We start from the raw sequence: 19,868 nt of genomic DNA, 5'->3' as shown, positions 1-19,868 counted from the left end.
TTGCGGGTGCTTAATTACATGGATGTGTGTGCACAGGGGCATGTACCTGAGCATGACCGCTTGCACGTGATGTATGTGCACACGCACACATGATGTGTGTACACGGACACAGGTATCGTGGGTATTTACGTACGCGCGTGTGTGTGTGTGCACAGGGGCGTTTCTATGAGCGTGTTCACGTGTGTGCACGTGATGTACGTGCCCGTGATGTACGTGTAATTGGACACACGTATTGTGGGCACGTACACACACGCATGTGTGTGCACAGGGGCGTATCTATGAGCGCGTTCGTGTGTGTGCACATCATGTACGTGCCCACGGGCGCGCGCCTGCGAGCACAGGGGGGTGTGAGCGGCACACACGTGTGCAGGGGTCACACCATGCATGCGGAGGTGCGGGGTGTCCCGTCGCAGCGGTGTGGGGCTGGACACGGTGCCCGCTGCCCCCGACAGCGCCCGCAGCCCCGCTCCCCCCGCAGGCAGGGTGCCGGGGCCGTGCTGCACCGCACGACCCCCCCGGCGCTGCTCGGGGGGCTGTCGGCAGCGGGAGGCATCACCAGGACCCCTACGCTGCTTTTTGGGTGCCCAGGGGTGGGTGCCAAGTCTGCTGCTGCCCCAAAGCCACCGGAATGGTTTTAAACTAAAAGAGGGCAGTTTTAGACTAAATAAAAAGAAGAACATTTTTATGCTGAGGGTGGTGAGACACTGGCCCAGGCTGCCCAGTGCTATGGTTTGAGGAACCCACAACAATTTATTGTCCTTTAGACAGCTATTCTCTCACCCGATGACCCCTCCCCACCCAGGAAGGGGAATCGGGGAAAAACCAAGGAAACCTGAGGGTTGACATATAAATAGATTTAATAGGATAAGACTAAATAATTAATAACACTAAAGAACCAGTATTGATCCTCGTACCAATATAAAATCGACAAGGATCACACCCAGCCCGTTCCCCCAGCAGAAGCCGTGCGCTCCCCGCAGGGACAGCCAATGTGGGACACTGCGAGCGCTGCGGCTTCGGGAGGAAGGGACGGGCTCGGGGCTCCGGCACTGGGGCAAGGACTTCTCAGGGTCGCAGCCATCAAGGGAGAGAGAGAACTCCTCAGCAAACTTTCTAATTTCGATTGAAATTGCTGTTCATGGTATGAAATAACCCTGTTGGCAGCTTGGGTCAAGTGCCTGGGTCTCGCTGCTCCTCGTCCCCACACCTGGGGAGCTCGGAAACACCGAGACCTTGAAACCCGCACACCAGAGCTGGCTGTAAAGTAGGTATTTTCACCAATTCAGGCACTGGAGTCTTCTAAAAGTGCCGTTTTCCCAAGCCTTAGAAGAGACCTTACTGAAAAGTAAAATTACCAGAAGAGAAACAAACCCTGTGTCGCACAAAGCAGGACACACAGTGGGGTGGGAGATGCCCCATCCCTGGAAACATTCCACGTCAGGTTGGATGTGGCTCTGAGCAACCTGGTCTAGATTGTCCCTAACCTGGAAGATGTCCCTGCCCATGGCAGGGGGTTGGAGTAAATGGCCCTTAAAGGTCCCTTTGGACCCAAACCATGCGATGATTTATGGTTGTCGGAGCGAGAGCAGCCCCGACGGCAGGAGACACTTGTGTGGAGGCGTGGGCATGGCTGGGGCTGCACAAACCTGTCCTGCTGCCAAGCTTGATTTAAGAAAAAAAACCCACCCCATTCCTCTTTGTGCTGCGATAAAACCTGAAATGGTTCAAAACCTCTCCCAGGACACCCGCCCAGCGAGCAGCGCTCCTGGCGAACTCCCAGGGGGAGAGAAGGCAGCAGAAGTGCCCTGGGATGGGACCTGGGCTCCAGGGCAGAGCTGTGCCAGTGGCAGACCCTGGCCACAGGAGCCACAGCTTCGCCGGCCAAACCCTGCTTATCCCCTGGAAAAGCTGCTGGGGGAGGGAAGATATTTCAGGTGGGGAAATCGGAAGCAGTGTCTGGGTGGTGATAGCAGCTCCGGGAGCCCCCTGAGCTCCTGAAAGCTCCCTGGGCAGAGGACCACAAAGATGCTGCGAGGGCTGGAGCCCCTCTGCTGTGAGGACAGGCTGAGAGAGTTGGGGGGTTCAGCCTGGAGAAGAGAAGGCTCCGGGGAGACCTTAGAGCCCCTTCCAGTCCCTAAAGGGGCTCCAGGAAAGCTGGGGAGGGACTCTGGATCAGGGAGGGGAGCCATAGGATGAGGGTTAATGGTTTTAAACTGAAAGAGGGGAGATTTAGATTAGACATTAGGAAGAAATTCTTTCCTGTGAGGGTGACAAGACACTGGCCCAGGTTGCCCAGAGAAGCTGTGGCTGCCCCCTCCCTGGAGGGGTTCAAGGCCAGGCTGGACGGGGCTTGGAGCAACCTGGGCTGGTGGGAGGTGTCCCTGCCCAGGGCAGGGGGTGGCACTGGGTGGGCTTTAAGGTCCCTTCCAACCCAAACCATTCCATGATTCTATGATTTCCCTTGTACAGGAGCAGTGTGGTCCATGCCCATAAAGGCTGAGAGATGCAGGACTGTCTCAGCATCTCCACACTGGCAGGAAAAGGCTCACCACATGCAAGAGTGAGACCTCCCAGCATGTAACAAAAGGGCAGCCTGGGGTGCCCCGTCCCTGGGCAGGCTGCGGTTCCAGGGCCAGCGGTGAGCATGGGCACAGCTCTGCCCCAGCGCTGCTCCCTCACCAGGGCTTTGAGCAATGCGTAAGTGAGGCTCAAGCCAGAAAACACACAGCTTGTCCGTAAAATGGGCAAAAAACCCCTCATCATCCCTCCTCTGCTGGAAAGGCTTGGTCTTCACTATGTTATTCCCCTGTTCCAGCTCTTCACCTTGCGAGGCATGAGAGACAAATCACAGTTTAACAGTGTTTAGAAGCTGTTTATCAAAAACAAGTCGGAGGCACTCTCACAGCCTGTCACCGCGCAGTTTCCCGGGTAGCAAGAGCAGTTTGGGAAGAAGTTGCCCATCCCTGGGGGTGCAAGACTCATGCTCCCCCACGCCAGCTTCTTCCTGAGGGTACCTGCCCCAGCACACGTCCCTGGGGAAGGGGGAGCAGGGAGCCTCGAGCTTTCTGATGGAGAGGAAGGAAATGCTCTAAGGAAAGATGCAGGTGCTCCCCAAATCCTGCCATCCTCCCTGGAGAGGCAGGAGCAGAAAGCTGGGGTGCACCCCTAGTTCATGGTTGGAGGGGGGTAAAGCGTGTGACTTCACCCAGGAACCCCCCAGATAACCCCCCTCCCCTGCATTTCACCTGCCACTCATGCAACGCTCCATTTCCTACCAGATCGTGACCAAACCCATTTATTACGGGAGTTATTTACACTCAGTTACTGCACAGCTTCCTTAGAAAAACCACCGGCGGCCGCAATCACACCTCAGCCCCAGCGCCAGCTCTTCCACCTGCGCAGCCCTCGGCTCCCTTCACCCCCGGGGTCAGCCTTGTGGCTTAACCCAGCCCAGAGCCAAAGAAAGCCCGAGGAGCAGAAGACAGACACCTTCCTCCTGCTTACAGAGCCACGGCTGCCCCCCCGCACCCCAACTCAGCTTTCCCCCTGCCTGAGGATCTGTAGCCCCATGGCTCTGCCTCGTTTGCTCTCCTGCTTCTGGGGGGGCACAAAAGCGGGGCTGGCAGCAGCACCCCGACTCCTTAGTGAGGGCTCTGTGCTAGGCTTTGCCTTCATGGTCTCCCCTTCCTTAAAATCTCGCTGTGGCAGGAGCAGAAGAAAAGTTCCTTCTCTGCTTGGACCATCCTCTCTGCCCACCTCTCCATGCTAATTGGGGGCTGAAGCCTACAGGAATTCATTAATGAGCTCTCCTAGCTCTGTCCTGCTGGGGTTGGTCTCTCTCCCCAGCTTCACGTGGGCTCCCCATTTGCCCAGGAACCACTTCTCTCTCCAGCAAGGCTTGAGGGTGGGAACTAGATGATCTTTAAGGTCCCTTCTAACCCAAAACATTCTGTAAGGCTCAGTTGCTACTTCTGACTCCCTGCCTTCCCACCCTGGTCAAGGGAAGACTTTTCTCTGCTGCTGGACACCCCTGAGCATTAGCAAATTTTGTTAGAGAGTATATATGTATTCCAAAAGTCATCCCCCTCACACCTGAACCAGTTACAGGGGATTCAGTATGTGAAATAGGAGTGTGATGGAGGGAGGGCGGAGAAAGGAGCGGGGCTCTGCGGGACGAGGCGGACATCAGGGAGCATCCCTGCCTGGCTGTTCCCGGCTCCCTCACCCATGAGGCGCACTGCCGGGAGCGCACAGCAGCACTAGAAACTGACCCTGGCTCCGAAAATGAATTTCCAAAACACTCCTGCATCCGTCTTCCTCCCAGTGTCCCTCCTCGCTCGGGCTCTGCCCTGCAGGTCCTCCAAAAAAGCAGCCCAGGGCTGGGATCTGCCGGGAGGAGGAGGTGGAGAAGCAGCTCTGGGTGCTTCCAGAAAAATCACTGTCCCCTTTCAGGAAGGGACGAGTTACAGGAAGGTTTGTGCACCAGGGTAAGACATCACTTTCAGCTGACTCCTGCAGCCAGAGCTCAGAAATCATGATTTTTTTGGGCCGAGCTGGTTGCAGGGTGTAAATCAGCATCCCTGCCCCTGAAACCAGCCCGGCCGCACGGAGCTACAGCACCCAAACGCCCACAGCAAGGGAAAACTCATGTCTCTGGGCAAAACCACTTGCATGGGACCCTGCGCATGGAAGAGCTCAGGTTTTCTGCTCCCAGCCCTGTTTCCATCGGGACTCAGCCCTTCCAACGCCAGAAGCGCAGAGGTTTCGCCCGCCATGCGTTATTTCTGCCCCGAAACACCACTAACGTTGGAGAAAAGGCAAATTTCTTACCCTCCTAAAATCACCCAAGAAAACTTGAAAGTCTGCAGATATTAAAACTTTGGTGCTTGCTTTTGGCTCTTGCAGAAGGTGCTGCCCACCACCCCACCTTTGCACGCCCTGAGGATCCCGCACCCTCCACCCCCCCGCCCCCCCTCCATCACGCAGCCAGCAGCTATTTCTGCCTTAGCGCTACGGCGAGGGCTTTAATTTAAGAAAGCCATTTAGTTCCTTTTTTTACAGCATAAAAACTACCTCCAGATATGGCATAATAGGACCTGGTTACCTTAAAATATCCAACTGATCCCTCCTCCCGACTCCTTCAGAGAAGGGCTGTTATTATCTCCAGTAATAAATGGAGGAGCAGGAGGAACGATTATTTTTTTTTTTCCCCAGTTCCACATGAAACTTGTGGCAGAAGAAGTTTGTCCACGTGGATGCGGAGGGGTTTGCTTTCCCCTTTTCTTCCCAGCAACGGCTGGAATCTGGCTGGATGCTCGTTTTCATTACAAATTGCAATGATGCCCGTCTGTGCCATCGCTGTTTCTTCCCTGCGTGCGTTCAGCTCCTGACCGAACGCAGGAGGAATTCTGCTTATGTAGAAATATAACCTTATATAGGAATAACCTATAGGAACCACAACTGTTGTACCACAGACATTTACTTCCAGCTGCCTTTGGTTTATGGCAGAGCAGGGATGCTCCACGTGGCTTCTTGCATAAAACAATTACAAAAATACCGAAACAAAGCTTTGCGGTGGTTAACCAAGTTAATGAATTCTCTCCAAACGAAGCCTTGAAATACACCCAGCTCGGCCTCACAAATAGACGCCCACCCCCGTGACCTGCTTTTCGGGGGAGCGGGTTGTCACGATGGATGAATTGCCCGGCACTAGGCAGGAGCAGAGGGAATATGCACAGAGGAGGGTACCAGCACGCAGGGGGCAAGAGCATGCCCAAAGCGCGGCCCCGTGGGACATCCCGTGGGGACCGGTGTCCCAGCAGTGGGGCTGGGAAAGAGGAAGGACAATGTGCAGGTCCATGCGGGAGCAGCAGAGTCCTTCCCCTTAACGATCTGGGTTCCCACGCTGCTGGAGTCCGCCTGGGCAGCAGCGAGGGGCCGGACCCGCTTTGGGGGTGACAGTCTGCAAAGAAACCCTTTAGTGAGGTGGAAAATTGCTGTACAAACACAGCCGAACGCGGCGCTAGACCCTATCAGATTCTCAGCTGCTGTCACTGATAAAGGAGGGATACTTCACACAGAAGAAAATAAATTATCAGCAAAGCAGAGAAGAGTAGGGTGACGGCTACAGCCCGTCCGTGTGCTCCCAGCCAAGGGGTCCTTGGGGGTGGTGGTGGGGGGAGAGAGCAGGAGCAAACCTCCCTGGGGACTGTGGGACCAGGGGGTTTGGGGGAGCAGCTTCCCAGCAGCCACGCAGGAGGGACAAGAGCACCTCTGCTGCCTCCTTTGCACCGAGACCCTATTTGCACGGAGAGTCAGTGTTTGGATATAACAAATGCATTTGGATGTAATACTTCTCGCTGCCCTGCTTCCCGGGAGCTGCCAGCTCTGCCTGATGGCATCAGCCTGAAAAGAAGTCAGTCTGAGGAGAGCAGCAAGTTTGGGAAGTCCCAGTCCATGTGAAAAACGCAGCCAAAAGGGGCAAGCGGGGTTGGCTCTGGGTGCACGAAGCCAGGTAGCCCACCCACCGCCGGGCTCTTCCACACCCTGCCTGGCCGGTCTCTGGCCTGGGCTACCCCATTGCAAGGGCTATTTTTTTTTATCTGCCTGGGCACTGTACAGGTGAGGTCTCCAAATGCAGGGGGACGATTTCATCCTCATCCCGCTCCGTGTCTCCTGCTCAACCTCCTGCTCTTTGAGGTTGCTCCAAGGAAACGTCTGAGCCTATGAGAGCAGCAGCTCCACTGTCCAGCCGGCTCCTGCCCAAGCGAGAAGCCAGCCCAACCCTCCGAGCGTGTCCCGCTGGCACTGGTGGCCACAGGAGCAGCCCGCGGGGCCAGGGACCGGCTCACATGCTCCGCACTGTGCTGTAGGGCTCTCCTCTGGGCAGTGGGGCTGATGGCACGTTGGCGTAGATCTCCTGCTGCTCCGGCTGCTGGGACCGCGACACTCTGGCATATATAACTTCTTTCTCCTCTTCCAAATGCTGGGAAAGGAGGGGGATAAACAAAAAACATCCTTCGCAAGGCTGCTCCAGGGCAACGCCGTCTGCTGGAACCTCTCTCAGCTGCTTTAGGAACCCAGAAGCAGACCGGAGAGGTCACCCACATTATCCAGGGTCATTTGCACCCCAGCGTGGCATGTCCCTCTGCACCCAACCAACCCATCCCGCTGCCCACACTGTCGCCCACCTGCCCCAGCCTTCCACCCTCCACCTCGAGCTCGGCGCTGCTTTACTTTCTCCTACCTTACTGCTGTGCTTGACCGCCATGTATTCGGTCACAGTGTTTGCTGAGCGGCGGAAAGCCTCGGCATTGCTGTACAAATGGCTCTCGGCTGTGCCTGCACGGTGGTTAATGTCCGCGTAGTTCAAGCTGTCCGCTCCCTGACATGTGAAGGAGAGGGATGAGCTCTTAACCCTACCCCTGCTCCCCTACCTGCAGCCCGCAGGGATGGGGACGCCTCCCGTCCTGCTGCCTTTCCTGGTGAGAGCCAAGAGAGCTGCAGGAGCACTGGGGGAAAACGTAACCCGCTGTAAGGGCTGGCTCAACATTTCCCAGGGGAAATCTGGTTTGTGACACTGGCCCTTCCTCGAAAGCTGGCAGAAAACATCAGAAAAAACTTCCCAAGCAGTGAGCAAAGATCAGCTGCCTCCTCAGGTGTGCTTTGCTGCAGGTTCCCAAGGCTGTTTCACCCAGAGAAGCAGCTGCCCTGCTTGGAGGGGCTGGGGGAGGAACCTCTCATCCCAGTCCTAAATTCCCTTCCCAGGAATACTCTGCGATAGTCATACAAAATCTCTGGTCGGGTCTTTCTGTTGGCGAACGGAGCCCGAAGGATCCCGCGAAGCCTAAAGGGCCATGAACCTGGCTGAAAGCAATCGGATCAGGCAGCTTGTTTGCTCAGCTCAGGGTGCAACGTTTCCCCTCCCCAGGCGAGCTCAGAGCATGCCATTCCAAGACCTCGCGCGGTTTTCCTTACCGTATGCGATGCGCTGTGTATCCCGTCCATCTCTACAGCTGCTCCGGAGAGGGCTGGATGAAGCACAGACATGGTCAGACACAAGTGAAACCAGGAGAAAAGAAATGTATTACAAAACTGTGCTGTTGCTGCAAATCTTGCAGTAAAGCAGGAAGGGAACCTGACGCAACCATCTGAACTGGAACAGCTCTTCAAATAAAACCAGACCCCACCTGCCAGCTGGTGATGTCCCCTCCCATCCCTCCCCGTCCTTCACACTGGCCTTAAACTTTGCATCAAGCCTAGTGGAACCGAGCACATCTGGAGAAGCCAGCAGCGCCCAGACAAACGCAAGCGGGTGCTGTGCCGGGCAGCACCCATCCCGAGAGGTGATGAGACCCATGAGACGGTCCCACCGCTCCCTGAGGGGAAGGAGACCTTCTCGGTGGAGGTCTTAGTGATGGACCATGGAATTGGATGGATCAGGGAGGGAAGGGAGGAGAAAAAAAAATATAGAGGAAAAAACAACTATAGGAGAAGACAGGCTGGTACAGAAACAGGGTGTGTGTGGCAGCAACGGCTTTGCTTACCCTTCTTCCTCTTCCTGGACAATATTACCAAAACCCCAGCAGCAGCTGCAAGCAAAAGAAGAACCACTGCGATGCATGGAGTGAGGATGTGCACAACCACGTCCAAGCTGCAGAAAGAAAAGGGTTTCTGTTCTCACACTTGTCCTCAGAAGCAGAGTCGGGAGGAACCAGCAGGGAGCAGACGTAGGGAGCGGCTGTGGGTGATGGGGCTCACCGCGGGGAGGAAGGGGAGCAGGCCCGGGGGGTGCGCGGGCAGGCTGCAGGCTGGGGACAGAGCAAAGCAGACTGGAAACTGCAGAAGCAAATGAGCACTTGGGTCTGAGAGCTGCTGCGTCTTCGCTGTTTTAAGGATCTTTTCCTGCACCTCATTTTGCTCTGGTTTATCTCCACTATTTGCTGACCTTGTAATGGGCAACCGGGCAAGGTCCATGTGTCACCTACCCCTTGAGTGTGCTGATGGGAAGCCTCAGCTTTGCCCACTTCCTGCATCACCTCCAAGAGGCAGGACAGGAGGGAGGAAGCTCTGCCACCCCGGTCTCGTGCTTTGACAACTATCTCTCCCGGGTTGCATGTGACTACAAAGCAGAACAGGACCCAGCCCAGCACTTGGTTTCCCACAAGCAAATGGTCTGTCTGAGTTTTGGGGAAGGAAACGGGGTCAGCGCTGCAGCCAGAAACCAGTTCTCGCATGGTGATAACCTGTGCCTTGCTTAAGCTGCAAGACAGAGAGGGGACAAGCAGGGCTTTGCCAGGGCCAAGCAACCAGGGGTGCTGGGATTATTTTCCATGTGGAGCGGCTGGCAGAGAGGATGAAATACCAGTCTCTAAAGACAAAAGTGGGAGGTCAGAATCCTTAAGGGAGGTGTGAAGAGCCCAGAGGGCCACGGGGCTCCAGCTGCACCAGAGACCTCATGGAGGGAGGTGGCCGCTGCAGGCAGGAGCTGGTACTCACTGGTCGTTGTGGAGGCGGGGATTAGATCCTGGTGGCACAGTTTTTCCCTGGGGAGTTGTCCGCGTGGGGACTGATACAGAGCTAGTGAAGTTGGGGTGCTTGGTGGTTGGGGAATAGGACGATGATGTGGGGGAAGAAGGAGCTGCAACAAAGAGGAGAGGTCAGTCGGAATCCCCGCCTCCACGGGGGAAAATGCTGAGGGTTTTGCAGTGAGTTAGAAGTGACCCACTTACTGTCACACCAGGAGATGCTGGGTCCCCTCTGCAATGTCCAGAGCATGCTCCCCGAGTTGGGAGGGCTGTAACCCGCTGCCCGGGAGGCTTTTTGTGGTCCCAGACTCCCCCCAAATTGTGCACGCGCATGCACGCACGCAACAGAGTTCACCCAGGGCAGGAAGGAGATTTGGCACCACGTGCCCAACCCGGTACTAACACAATAACCCCATAAAATTGTCCCATTGCAGGGGCTGGTCCCTGGCGAGGGGAAGGAGAGGGATATTCCCTAAGCCTGGAGCCCACAGCAGGAAATGGGGTGGCGCGAGGGAGTGAGGAACTCCCTGGTGTTTTAAAATAAGACAAGGAGAGCACAAAAAGGGACAGCAGGGTCTGATGAGAGGGGAAAATGGGGCACGGAGGGCAAGGTGCTGCACACCAGAGGGTGGCTCAGCCTGAGGCGCTGAGAAGGGTTTGTGGTGAGACCTGGGCATGGTGAATGGGTGAAGATGGCACCTGCTATGGCAGCAGCTGGCTGAGCCCCAATGACACACCCTGGGTCTGCCCCACGGGGCCTGGGCACCCACCTCCTCCGGGCTGACCCTCCCTGCAACTCCCACTCCCAACACTTGGGGGGGAAGACACCAGTGCTGAACCGGGGGGGACTCATAAATACTGACCTCGGGACACGATCACCTCCACATCATCACTCTCGTCAACCCGGGAAAAGCTTGTTCGCACCCCGCAGCGGTAGATGCCCGCATCCCGCTCGGTCAGGCCCTCCACCGTCACCGTGAACACCCGCCGTGCGCGATTGTCCCGGATGGAGAATCGGTCCCGCCGCACCTCCGGATGATGCATCGAGGTGATGACGATGTCATCATCACAGGTAAAAATAATCCTTGCCGGAGAGCACCAGAATTTCGGCTTCATCTCATTGCCGCGCTGGTACGTGCAGTTCACCGAGAGGGACCCCCCCACGAATCCCCACACGGTGCCGGGACCCCTCACCGCCGCCCAGCAGCCTGCGGAGACACACGGAGCCGCGGGAGTGCTGCCGCCGCCGCCGCCGCCGCCGCGCCCGCCCCCGGCCCCGCGTCGGGACGCCCCCCGGCGCCACTCGGGGGCAGGGGGGGCTCGGGCCCGGCATTACCTGGCAGCAGCGTCCAGGCGAGCAGCGGCAGGAGCTGCATGGTCGCTGGCGGATGGCGGAGCTCGGCGTCCTGCCGCTCCCGGTTCCTCTCCGCGGGGCACGGCCAGCCCCCGCGGCACCGCCCGCCCCGTCGGGGCGGAGCGCCGGCACCCCGGGGGCTGCCTGATCGCGGGGGCCGCCCCAGAGAAGAGACGGAGGCGCGGGGCGGTGGCAGAGAAGCTTTATTGCAGCCCCCGTCGGCGGTGGGAAGGGCCCGGCGGAGCCCCGGTGCTACCTCCGCCGCCCTCGCCCTCGCCGTCGGGGCCGTGGCGTCCCGGAGCGGAGCGGCGCCGGCTGCGGCCAGGGGATCCCCGCTGGGGTCTCAGCCGCTCCGCAGGCTGACCCAGAGCACGGCTCCGCTCATGGCTATCAGCGCCAGCACCTGCACCCCGGCCACCACCGGGAAGTAGCGGAACGGGTCGGGGGTCCCCGACGGAGCGTCCGTCCCCGCCGCGGGCGGGCGGGACTTGGTCGGAGGGAGGGTGGGGGCCGAGTTGAGCGACGGGTCTGCAGATGCGAAGAGGGCACAGATGCAGCGGGTGCGTCCAGGCACTGACCCTCCCTTGTCACTCTCCCCCCCCGCCCCGGGTACTATCTCCTACCGTAGCCCGGACCCGGATGCCCGTCGTGGTGGTCACTGGTGCTGTGCGGGCGGGTGGGGACGTGCAGGGACTGACCTGGGGACACGATCACCTCCACATCATCACTCTCGTCAACCCGGGGAAAGTCTGTTCGCACCCCGCAGCGGTAGATGCCCGCATCCCGCTCGGTCAGGCCCTCCACCGTCACCGTGAACACCCGCCGTGCGCGATTGTCCCGGATGGAGAATCGGTCCCGCCGCACCTCCGGATGATACCTCGAGGTGATGACGATGTCATCATCACAGGCAAAAATAATGCTTCCCGGAGAGCACCAGAATTTCGGCTTCATCTCATTGCCGCGCTGGTACGTGCAGTTCACCGAGAGGGACCCCCCCACGAATCCCCACACGGTGCCGGGACCCCTCACCGCCGCCCAGCAGCCTGCGGAGACACACGGAGCCGCGGGAGTGCTGCCGCCGCCGCCGCCGCCGCCGCGCCCGCCCCCGGCCCCGCGTCGGGCCGCCCCCCGGCGCCACTCGGGGGCAGGAGGTGCTCCGGCCCGGCATTACCTGGCAGCAGCGTCCAGGCGAGCAGCGGCAGGAGCTGCATGGTCGCTGGCGGATGGCGGAGCTCGGCGTCCTGCCGCTCCCGGTTCCTCTCCGCGGGGCACGGCCAGCCCCCGCGGCACCGCCCGCCCCGTCGGGGCGGAGCGCCGGCACCCCGGGGGCTGCCTGATCGCGGGGGCCGCCCCAGAGAAGAGACGGAGGCGCGGGGCGGTGGCAGAGAAGCTTTATTGCAGCCCCCGTCGGCGGTGGGAAGGGCCCGGCGGGGCCGCGGTGCTGCCTCCGCCGCCCTCGCCCTCGCCGTCGGGGCCGTGGCGTCCCGGAGCGGAGCGGCGCCGGCTGCGGCCAGGGGATCCCCGCTGGGGTCTCAGCCGCTCCGCAGGCTGACCCAGAGCACGGCTCCGCTCATGGCTATCAGCGCCAGCACCTGCAGCCCGGCCACCACCGGGAAGTAGCGGAACGCGTCGGGGGGCCCTTGTGGAGCGTCCATGGTCGGAGGGAGGGTAGGGGCCAGCGACGGGACTGCAAATTTGCAGAGGGCACAGATGCAGCGGGTGCGTCCAGGCACTGACCCTCCCTTGTCACTCTCCCCCCCCGCCCCGGGTACCATCTCCTCCCGCAGCCCGGACCCGGATGCCCGTCGTGGTGGTCACTGGTGCTGTGCGGGCGGGTGGGGACGTGCAGGGACTGACCTGGGGACACGATCACCTCCACATCATCACTCTCGTCAACCCGGGGATAGCCCGATCGCACCCCGCAGCGGTAGATGCCCGCATCCCGCTCGGTCAGGCCCTCCACTGTCACCGTGAACACCCGCCGTGAGCGATTGTCCCGGATGGAGAATCGGTCCCGCCGCACCTCCGGATGATGCATCGAGGTGATGACGATGTCATCATCACAGGTAAAAAAAATGCTTGTCGGAGAGCACCAGAATTTCGGCTTCATCTCATTGCCTTGCTCGTACGTGCAGTTCACTGAGAGGGATCCACCCACGAATCCCCACACGGTGCCGGGACCCCTCACCGCCGCCCAGCAGCCTGCGGAGACACACGGAGCCGCGGGAGTGCTGCCGCCGCCGCCGCGCCCGCCCCCGGCCCCGCGTCGGGCCGCCCCCCGGCGCCACTCCGGGGCAGGGGGGGCTCCGGCCCGGCATTACCTGGCAGCAGCGTCCAGGCGAGCAGCGGCAGGAGCTGCATGGTCGCTGGCGGATGGCGGAGCTCGGCGTCCTGCCGCTCCCGGTTCCTCTCCGCGGGGCACGGCCAGCCCCCGCGGCACCGCCCGCCCCGTCGGGGCGGAGCGCCGGCACCCCGGGGGCTGCCTGATCGCGGGGGCCGCCCCAGAGAAGAGACGGAGGCGCGGGGCGGTGGCGGAGAAGCTTTATTGCAGCCCCGTCGGCGGTGGGAAGGGCCCGGCGGAGCCCCGGTGCTGCCTCCGCCGCCCTCGCCGTCGAGGCCGTGGCGTCCCGGAGCGGAGCGGCGCCGGCTGCGGCCAGGGGATCCCCGCTGGGGTCTCAGCCACTCCGCAGGCTGACCCAGAGCACGGCTCCGCTCATGGCTATCAGCGCCAGCACCTGCAGCCCGGCCACCACCGGGAAGCAGTGGAACGTGTCGGGGGGCCCTTGTGGAGCGTCCATGGTCGGAGGGAGGGTAGGGGCCAGCGACGGGCCTGCAAATGTGAAGAGGGCACAGATGCAGCAGGTGCGTCTAGGCAGTGATTTGCCCTTGTCACTCTCCCCCCTACCCCGGGTACCATCTCCTCCCGCAGCCCGGATGCGGACCCCTGACATGGTGGTCACTGGTGCTGTGAGCGGAGTGGAAGTGCGGGGACTGACCTGGCAACACGATCACCTTCACTTTGAAAGACTTATCATGCTTTGTTGTGTTTGTTCACACCCCGCAGTGGCAGGTGCCCACAAGCCCCTTGGTCAGGCCCTCCATGGTCACTGTGAACACCCGCCATGAGCGATTGTCCTGGATAGAGAACCGGTCCTGCCTCATCATGGTGTGATTCTTCGTGGTAATGATCATGTCAGCAACACAGTCAGAATCTGTTTCTGGTTTGCATCAGAATTTTGGCTTCATCTTATAACCACCCCAATACGTGCACTTCACTGAGACAGATCCCCCCGGGAACTCCCACACGGTGTGAGGAGCCCTCAGCACGCAGCAGCCTGCGGAACACACGGAGCCATGGGAGTGCTGCCACTGCACTGACACGTCCTGCCCCATGGCGCCGGTTCAGTGTGGGGCTTGAGCCCTGGGGGTCCTCACAGCCCTACCTGGCAGCAGCATCCAGGTGAGTGGCAGCAGAAGCCACGTGGACAGGTTGGCCTGGGCCATGCCCCTCACGTTCCTTTTTTGTTGGGTCTCTGGGACTTGGCTTCCTCCTCTGCCTGTGGTACCAACTCCGTTGCTGCTGAAGGTTTAGCAAGAGTGTGGTTTTTTTTTGTTTCCTCTGGTCTCAGCTGACTTCCTGCCTCCCAGGTCACTGAGAGCTCATCCATGCAGTGTCCCCTGAGTGCTGCTGCCCTGTTCTTGCCCCCTTTCCTTCCCTTGCCCCAGGGGCTCCCCTTTCTGCCGCCTGCACTGCCCCCACAGTGGGGTGCAGTCCTGCCTCTCCCTGCCTCGCTGCCACACTGGCCAGCCTCTCCAGCCAGGCAGGGTGCCTTGGGGCGAGCTGCCTCTTGAGGGGTGGCTCAGTCCTGCCAGAGAAGGAGCCCCAGCCCCCTGGCCCTGTGCAGCTGGACATGAGCACCCATCCCCGCTGCCCTGGCCAGCATGTTGCACCGGGCTGTCCCCTCTGCTGCGGCTCAGTAGCCTGTGATGGCGTGCTCCTCCCCACCCCCAACCTGATCTTCGTCTCCTGTAATCTGCCCAAGCAATAGCCACCCGTGGTGGTCATAATGGTGATGGCTGCATCCAGCTCAGCGTGGTTGTGGGGAGAGAGATAACAACACAATAGCCAAGGGCTAACTTGAGAAAAGCACCCACCCAACCATAATACTGGTACTGTGGTCAGTATGTGAATATGACTATAATTCAATAATCTTGCCCCCACAAATAGTGAACAGCCCAAGAGCGCTTTGAGCTCTCCTGCACGGCAGTGGGCTGCACGCCAGGATCCCGCCTTGAGTGGGGACACCGCTCGAGGTTACTTCTCGAGATTGAGAGATCCCTTGTGGCCAATAGTATGCTAAACTTTGAAGCTTCACTAAGATTATAACTCAGAGTGATTGTGCAGGTCTAATACTTTAGACATAAGCCATTGGCCAAGTCTGGGGCTTGGATGGATCCAGCGGCACCCAGACCCCTCTTTGAGAAGGAGTTTCAAAAGCCAGGGTGTCCTCTCTGAACCTCGTCTCAATGGGAGGGACAGTTTTGTCTGCTCCTGTCCTCTATGCAGTGTACCTTGCCATCAAATCTTGTTAAACCACTGTCGCATTTACTATCAAACTTTGTTAAGTTGTTGTTTTCTATCAATAAATATGTTGCCGCTTCTGTCTTACGAGTGAAGTGCATCACTCAATCCGTGACATAGCCCCATGCCCCGATCAGGTCTTTCCAGGCTTCCTCCTCATCCCCATCCCTTGTCCCCTGGAAGTACCAGTCCCCCCCAGCATGCTCCCTCCCACACATCAACGACTTGCTGAGCCTGTGCCGGGTTGGGCAAACCCTTTGGAAGAAGCTCCAAGGGGTGAACGAGAGTTTGGGGACAGTTGCGGACAGGCAGGAAAAATGCAGCCCATGCGCAGGGACCACACTGGGTGTCACAGGGACTTTCTCCTATGGCCATGGGCTGGTCCTGGCTCAGACCAAAGCCTTGCACGCAGACCCGCTGCTGGTACCATCGCACCTCTGGCCTTGGTGAAGGCGAGGAGGCAGCTTTATTGCCAATGGTTGGTTGTAGTTTAGCGGTGCTGAGGGTGTTCCTAGGTGGAGACACAACTGAGGTGCCCCTGTCCCTGACTTGTGCCTTGCCCTGAACTCTGGCCCCTGACAGCAGCTCTTCGGGGGCGAAGGGTCCCTGCCCTGAGCATCACCTGGGCTGGGCTCTGGGCGCTGGGTGTCCCTGTGCAGCTGCTTTCGGGTCCCTTCCCCTGCAGGGCACAACCTGGGAGCTCTGCGTTTCCCTGTGGCTCTGCCTTGGAGCTGCCACCTCCATCCTCTCTGCACATGGTATTTCTGGGGCAGGGCTGCCCCACCTCACAGTGCCAGGGACTGTCCCCGGATGGGGCACGCTGGGGACATGGAAGATCCCACCTGCTCCCCAGGTACCTCCTTCTTGGAGCTTTCCCACTCCCGCATGTTCACTCAGGAGGTGGCACTGGCCAGGCCCAGGAAGATGAGACCCTTCAAACCCTCCAGACAACAAACGAGGAGCTGGGACCCAGGCGGCTGGAAGCGCAGCCCCGGCCCCTGCGTCCCCTGTGGACTCCCAGCACCTACCTGGCAGGAGAGGGCAGGAGGGCGGCAGGGAGAGTGAGGTACGGGGCACAGGGCCGGGGTCCCCAGCTCGCTCCCTCCCGGGCAGCCAAACTGCTGTGTCTGCAGCAGAGGTTTTGCCACGTGTGGCTGTATCAGACGGTGAGTTCCTGGTTCATGCCCGCTCCTGGCACCCCAGGCATTTCAGTTCCTTAAACAAAGCTGAGGAGAAACAACTCTCCTCTAAAGCTCTCGGGGGGGGGACGACACACCGGTGAAGCTGGTTGCGCCATGAAATGTTGGAGTAGCCTGAGGAGGGATGGAGGTGGCCACGCTGCTCTCTGTGGCATGGCTGCTGGTGCCAGCCACTCCGTGGGGGACAAGGACATGCAAAAAGCAGGGTTTTGGCAGGATTTCAGCAGTGTGCAGGTGCCCGCTTTTTGGAGATGCAGAACCTGGAAAATAGTAGGAGCAATGAGAAAAGGAGCCCCATGGTGCAGCTGGGTCTCGGTCTCAAGGTGGAAAGTTGTTGTAGTGGAGGAGGCAGTTGTGGAAGGACACTGATCCCCGGCTTTCGCTCAGCTGGAGGTGGGCATTTGGTTGCACTGGGTCGTGGTGCAGCAGACACCAACGTGGCCCCCTCTGACCCCAAGTCCCCCCCAGTCACACCTCAGCATGTCCCCACACCTCCCCACACATCAGCATCGGCAGCCACCAGCATCCCGGGCAGTGCCAGCAGCCGAAGGAGGGAGCAGGCGGACGGACAGACAGACAGACAGACAGGCACCTGCAGGGTACCCAGGCTTTATTGCAAAATTGTCTTCAGTTGGCAGCTCCAGCTCAGCAGACGCAAGCTCTCTGTGCCCCAGACCCTCCCCTCTCCAGCACAGGGGCTTCCAGGAGGGGCCGAGGCTTCACAGAGGGAGAAGCACCCGGTGCCCAGCAGTTCCCGGCGCGGGGCGTCCGTGATGGGTAGCGCAGCCCTGGCAGGGTGGGGGGCAAGGGGACAGGAGGGTGTCCCTGCGGCTCCGGGGTGGTTGGGGTAGGTGGGGAGCCCGGTGCCCCGGTGCTGCCGGTAACCTCGAAGGGCTGTAGGTTTTCCCCGTCGCGGGTCCTGCACCGGCTCTTCACCCACACAACCCCACATGCCAGGGCCAGCACCATGGGCACCTTCACGCTGAGGAAGAGCAGCAGGTGGGTGATACTAAGCTGGGACCTGGGTAGGAGAAAGGAGACGATGCTAGAGCTTGAGCAGGGTCTGGGCACCAAGGATGGGGACTGGGGCACTTGCACAACTACCGGCCACCCCACCTGCCCCCCGGATGCTCCTTGGGACTCCCGCAACCAAGGGGACCCAGGGCTGGGGGATGCATGCAGGGGAAAAGGTGTTTTAGGCTGGGGGATGCTGTTGGGTGCTTGCCCAGAGCCCAAGCCCTGACTCACAGCTTCTCACAGTCCGCGGAGCACAGGGGTTTGGTGGCCAACGCGGTCACGTCACTGGGTTTGGTCACGGTTGAATCAGCTGTGAAGAAAACACAGAGTCAGAGGAAAGTGGACACCTCCCCCACCCCCCATCCTGCCCCCTGCACAGGGGGTCTCTGCCCCGAGACTTTGGCCATGGAGGTGCAGGAGGTGGAGATGGGGATCTCCAGGCAATGCGCTGGGCAATGGGGAGGAGGAGGAAGAAAAAGAGGGTTTTTACTGGGAGGGACTGGAAACGCCAACGGACGGGCTTGTGGAAGCAGAGATGCTGAACAGGAGCAAGGCAGAGGCTCTGTTCTGCATGCAGCTCTGTACATGCCCCTCCGTCCCTCCTCCAAATTTGCACTGGGGCAGCCTCCAGTGGGTCTCGGTGCCCGCAAGGAGCTTGTTCCCTCTTTGACAGCCCCTGTGTTCCCCTGGCTGGGGAGGTCCTGTCCCCAGCACTGTGTCCCAAGTGACAGGCTCCATCGAACACACCTGCTCTGCTCCCGGCCCGGCTTTACCTGCAGAGACCGTCACCTCGGTGCTGTGCCACGGGTTGAACCACAGTCTCTCCTTCACCCCGCAGGAGTACCAGCCTGCGTCCCTCGGCGTAACACCACCCAGCGTCACCGTGAACGAGCGTGCCCTGTGGTCGTCCCTGATGGACACCCCACCCTGTGTCACCGTCACCTCTGAGCCATTGGTTTGGACGATGTAGGTGAAGCAAAACCAGAGGAAGCCAGGGCGGCACCAGTACTTGGGGTAGAGCTCGTAGCCCGGCTTGTAGCTGCAGGACACTGTCAGCGAGTCGCCCTGCTTGGCAGTCACCTGCGTGGGGCCTGTCACCGCCCAGCCACCTGTGGGGGACAGGGAGAGGTGCCACAAGCAGGTACCGGCATCGCCTCAGGGAACTGGGAGGGATATGAGCCCGGGATGCTCGGGGGCACCCTGTCCCAAGGCGGGCTGCACCTGCTGTGCCAGGGAGCGCTGCTGAGATGAGATGAGATGTCCCCGGTCATTAAATAAGAGCCCCCGTCAAGCACCCCCCGTGTAATTAAATGGGCAAAAAGCCTTATTACCCGGGTTCATATGAAAGCGATACAAGCACATTTCAGAGATCACCCCCTGTAGCCGTTTGGTGGCCACAGAAAAGGACAGTACCCGCTGGGCTCCTGCTGTGACTGCAGTGAGCTGCCAGAGCCCATGGCGTGGGAACCACCTGACCTGTGCTCTTGGGTCTCACCTGGGAAAAGCGTCCAAACCAGGAAAATCCTCATTTTCCAGCTTCTCACTCCCGATGCGGATTTTTCCTTGTAGTTATTCACAAAGCGTCCAGCAGGATGGAGCCGGGTTCATACGCACCGGGGCCTCCCAGGAGTTTCCCAAACCTCTTTCTCCGGCTGCTTCCTTGGGCAGTGTTCACTCACAGACCCTGGATGCCTTTAAAGGCGGTTGCTTCCTCTCCCTTGCGCAGGGACCGTGACTCACCCTGGGGGTGTCTCATGAGAAAGATTCTGCTTTTGTTCTGAAACAGTTGCTGGTTCCCAGCAAAATGCCAAAATGCAGTGGGCTCCTCTGCTGCGATGCCTGTCCCAGCAGAGAATGCCGCCCCTTCCCTCCTTCGAAGCCCGTAGAAAAGGCTTCGGGGTCTTCGCAGGGGGACCAGGCCAGAGAAGGCGTCCGGGGACCAGGGTAGGGTGAATGCAGGTCAGCCCCTGCGGATGGACCGGTTGGGACCACTGGGATGCTCTCCTGGTCGTGATGGACTGGGGTGATGGAGATCCAACCCCACTGCACCGCTGCTCCCCGGCTCCCAAGCCAGCTGCCAGTGCGAGCTGGGCTGCTTTTGTTCATTTTCTCAAGCAGAAGTGTTTCATTTCCCCCCCACAAAAGGCCTTTTTTTGGCACAGCTATGGGTTTTGAGTGACAACACTGTT

At 59.8% G+C, this 19,868-nt stretch overlaps 4 protein-coding genes across 5 annotated transcripts; all 4 read right to left on the bottom strand.

The window, feature by feature from the left end:
* Positions 1-5,477: 5,477 nt before the first annotated feature.
* Positions 5,478-11,213, bottom strand: LOC141751337 (CMRF35-like molecule 2). Of its 2 annotated transcripts, XM_074607928.1 has the most exons (7): positions 10,864-11,213; positions 10,391-10,735; positions 9,499-9,640; positions 8,547-8,653; positions 7,978-8,030; positions 7,247-7,384; positions 5,478-6,985 (listed from the first exon to the last, which is right to left on the bottom strand). In XM_074607928.1, the coding sequence occupies exons 1-7, from the start codon at positions 10,901-10,903 to the stop codon at positions 6,848-6,850; spliced, it is 963 nt and encodes a 320-aa protein (XP_074464029.1). In that variant the 5' UTR covers positions 10,904-11,213; the 3' UTR covers positions 5,478-6,847. The 2 variants fall into 2 exon arrangements, with proteins under 2 accessions (XP_074464029.1, XP_074464028.1); XM_074607927.1 differs by lacking the exons at positions 5,478-6,985; positions 7,247-7,384 and adding an exon at positions 7,597-7,866 and having other exon boundaries at positions 10,864-11,008.
* Positions 11,214-11,221: 8 nt separating this feature from the next.
* LOC141751339 (CMRF35-like molecule 6) lies at positions 11,222-12,265 on the bottom strand. Its single transcript, XM_074607931.1, has 3 exons — positions 12,053-12,265; positions 11,505-11,924; positions 11,222-11,409 (listed from the first exon to the last, which is right to left on the bottom strand). The coding sequence occupies exons 1-3, from the start codon at positions 12,090-12,092 to the stop codon at positions 11,225-11,227; spliced, it is 645 nt and encodes a 214-aa protein (XP_074464032.1). The 5' UTR covers positions 12,093-12,265; the 3' UTR covers positions 11,222-11,224.
* Positions 12,259-13,313, bottom strand: LOC141751338 (CMRF-35-like molecule 4). Its single transcript, XM_074607929.1, has 3 exons — positions 13,203-13,313; positions 12,739-13,083; positions 12,259-12,568 (listed from the first exon to the last, which is right to left on the bottom strand). The coding sequence occupies exons 1-3, from the start codon at positions 13,240-13,242 to the stop codon at positions 12,414-12,416; spliced, it is 540 nt and encodes a 179-aa protein (XP_074464030.1). The 5' UTR covers positions 13,243-13,313; the 3' UTR covers positions 12,259-12,413.
* Positions 13,314-17,256: 3,943 nt separating this feature from the next.
* Positions 17,257-19,348, bottom strand: LOC141751384 (CMRF35-like molecule 7). The gene is made up of 4 exons (XM_074608031.1): positions 19,175-19,348; positions 18,453-18,788; positions 17,911-17,989; positions 17,257-17,683 (listed from the first exon to the last, which is right to left on the bottom strand). Exons 1-4 carry the CDS (start codon positions 19,206-19,208, stop codon positions 17,308-17,310), a joined length of 825 nt encoding a protein of 274 aa, XP_074464132.1. The 5' UTR covers positions 19,209-19,348; the 3' UTR covers positions 17,257-17,307.
* Between the last annotated feature and the right edge of the window lie 520 nt (positions 19,349-19,868).

Source organism: Larus michahellis, chromosome 14 (genome assembly GCF_964199755.1).
Source record: "Larus michahellis chromosome 14, bLarMic1.1, whole genome shotgun sequence".
In the NCBI taxonomy this organism is placed as follows: domain Eukaryota; kingdom Metazoa; phylum Chordata; class Aves; order Charadriiformes; family Laridae; genus Larus; species Larus michahellis.
Note: the sequence above shows the minus strand (reverse complement) of the source record. Positions and strands in the feature narration are given on the sequence as shown.

What these genes read in the sequence shown, in the direction of transcription:
- LOC141751338 (XM_074607929.1), bottom strand. Translation starts at nt 13,242, where the DNA reads ATGCAGCTCCTGCCGCTGCTCGCCTGGACGCTGCTGCCAG. An exon ending in CGCCTGGACGCTGCTGCCAG is followed by an intron (nt 13,084 to 13,202) that starts GTAATGCCGGGC and finishes GTGTCTCCGCAG; the next exon opens with GCTGCTGGGCGGCGGTGAGG. An exon ending in GGAGGTGATCGTGTCCCCAG is followed by an intron (nt 12,569 to 12,738) that starts GTCAGTCCCTGC and finishes GCAAATTTGCAG; the next exon opens with TCCCGTCGCTGGCCCCTACC.
- LOC141751339 (XM_074607931.1), bottom strand. Translation starts at nt 12,092, where the DNA reads ATGCAGCTCCTGCCGCTGCTCGCCTGGACGCTGCTGCCAG. An exon ending in CGCCTGGACGCTGCTGCCAG is followed by an intron (nt 11,925 to 12,052) that starts GTAATGCCGGGC and finishes GTGTCTCCGCAG; the next exon opens with GCTGCTGGGCGGCGGTGAGG. An exon ending in GCATCCGGGTCCGGGCTACG is followed by an intron (nt 11,410 to 11,504) that starts GTAGGAGATAGT and finishes TCGCATCTGCAG; the next exon opens with ACCCGTCGCTCAACTCGGCC.
- LOC141751384 (XM_074608031.1), bottom strand. Translation starts at nt 19,208, where the DNA reads ATGAGGATTTTCCTGGTTTGGACGCTTTTCCCAG. An exon ending in CGAGGTGACGGTCTCTGCAG is followed by an intron (nt 17,990 to 18,452) that starts GTAAAGCCGGGC and finishes TTTTCTTCACAG; the next exon opens with CTGATTCAACCGTGACCAAA. An exon ending in TCCGCGGACTGTGAGAAGCT is followed by an intron (nt 17,684 to 17,910) that starts GTGAGTCAGGGC and finishes TCTCCTACCCAG; the next exon opens with GTCCCAGCTTAGTATCACCC.
- LOC141751337 (XM_074607928.1), bottom strand. Translation starts at nt 10,903, where the DNA reads ATGCAGCTCCTGCCGCTGCTCGCCTGGACGCTGCTGCCAG. An exon ending in TACACAGCGCATCGCATACG is followed by an intron (nt 7,385 to 7,977) that starts GTAAGGAAAACC and finishes TTCACATGTCAG; the next exon opens with GGAGCGGACAGCTTGAACTA. An exon ending in CGGTCAAGCACAGCAGTAAG is followed by an intron (nt 6,986 to 7,246) that starts GTAGGAGAAAGT and finishes CTCCTTTCCCAG; the next exon opens with CATTTGGAAGAGGAGAAAGA.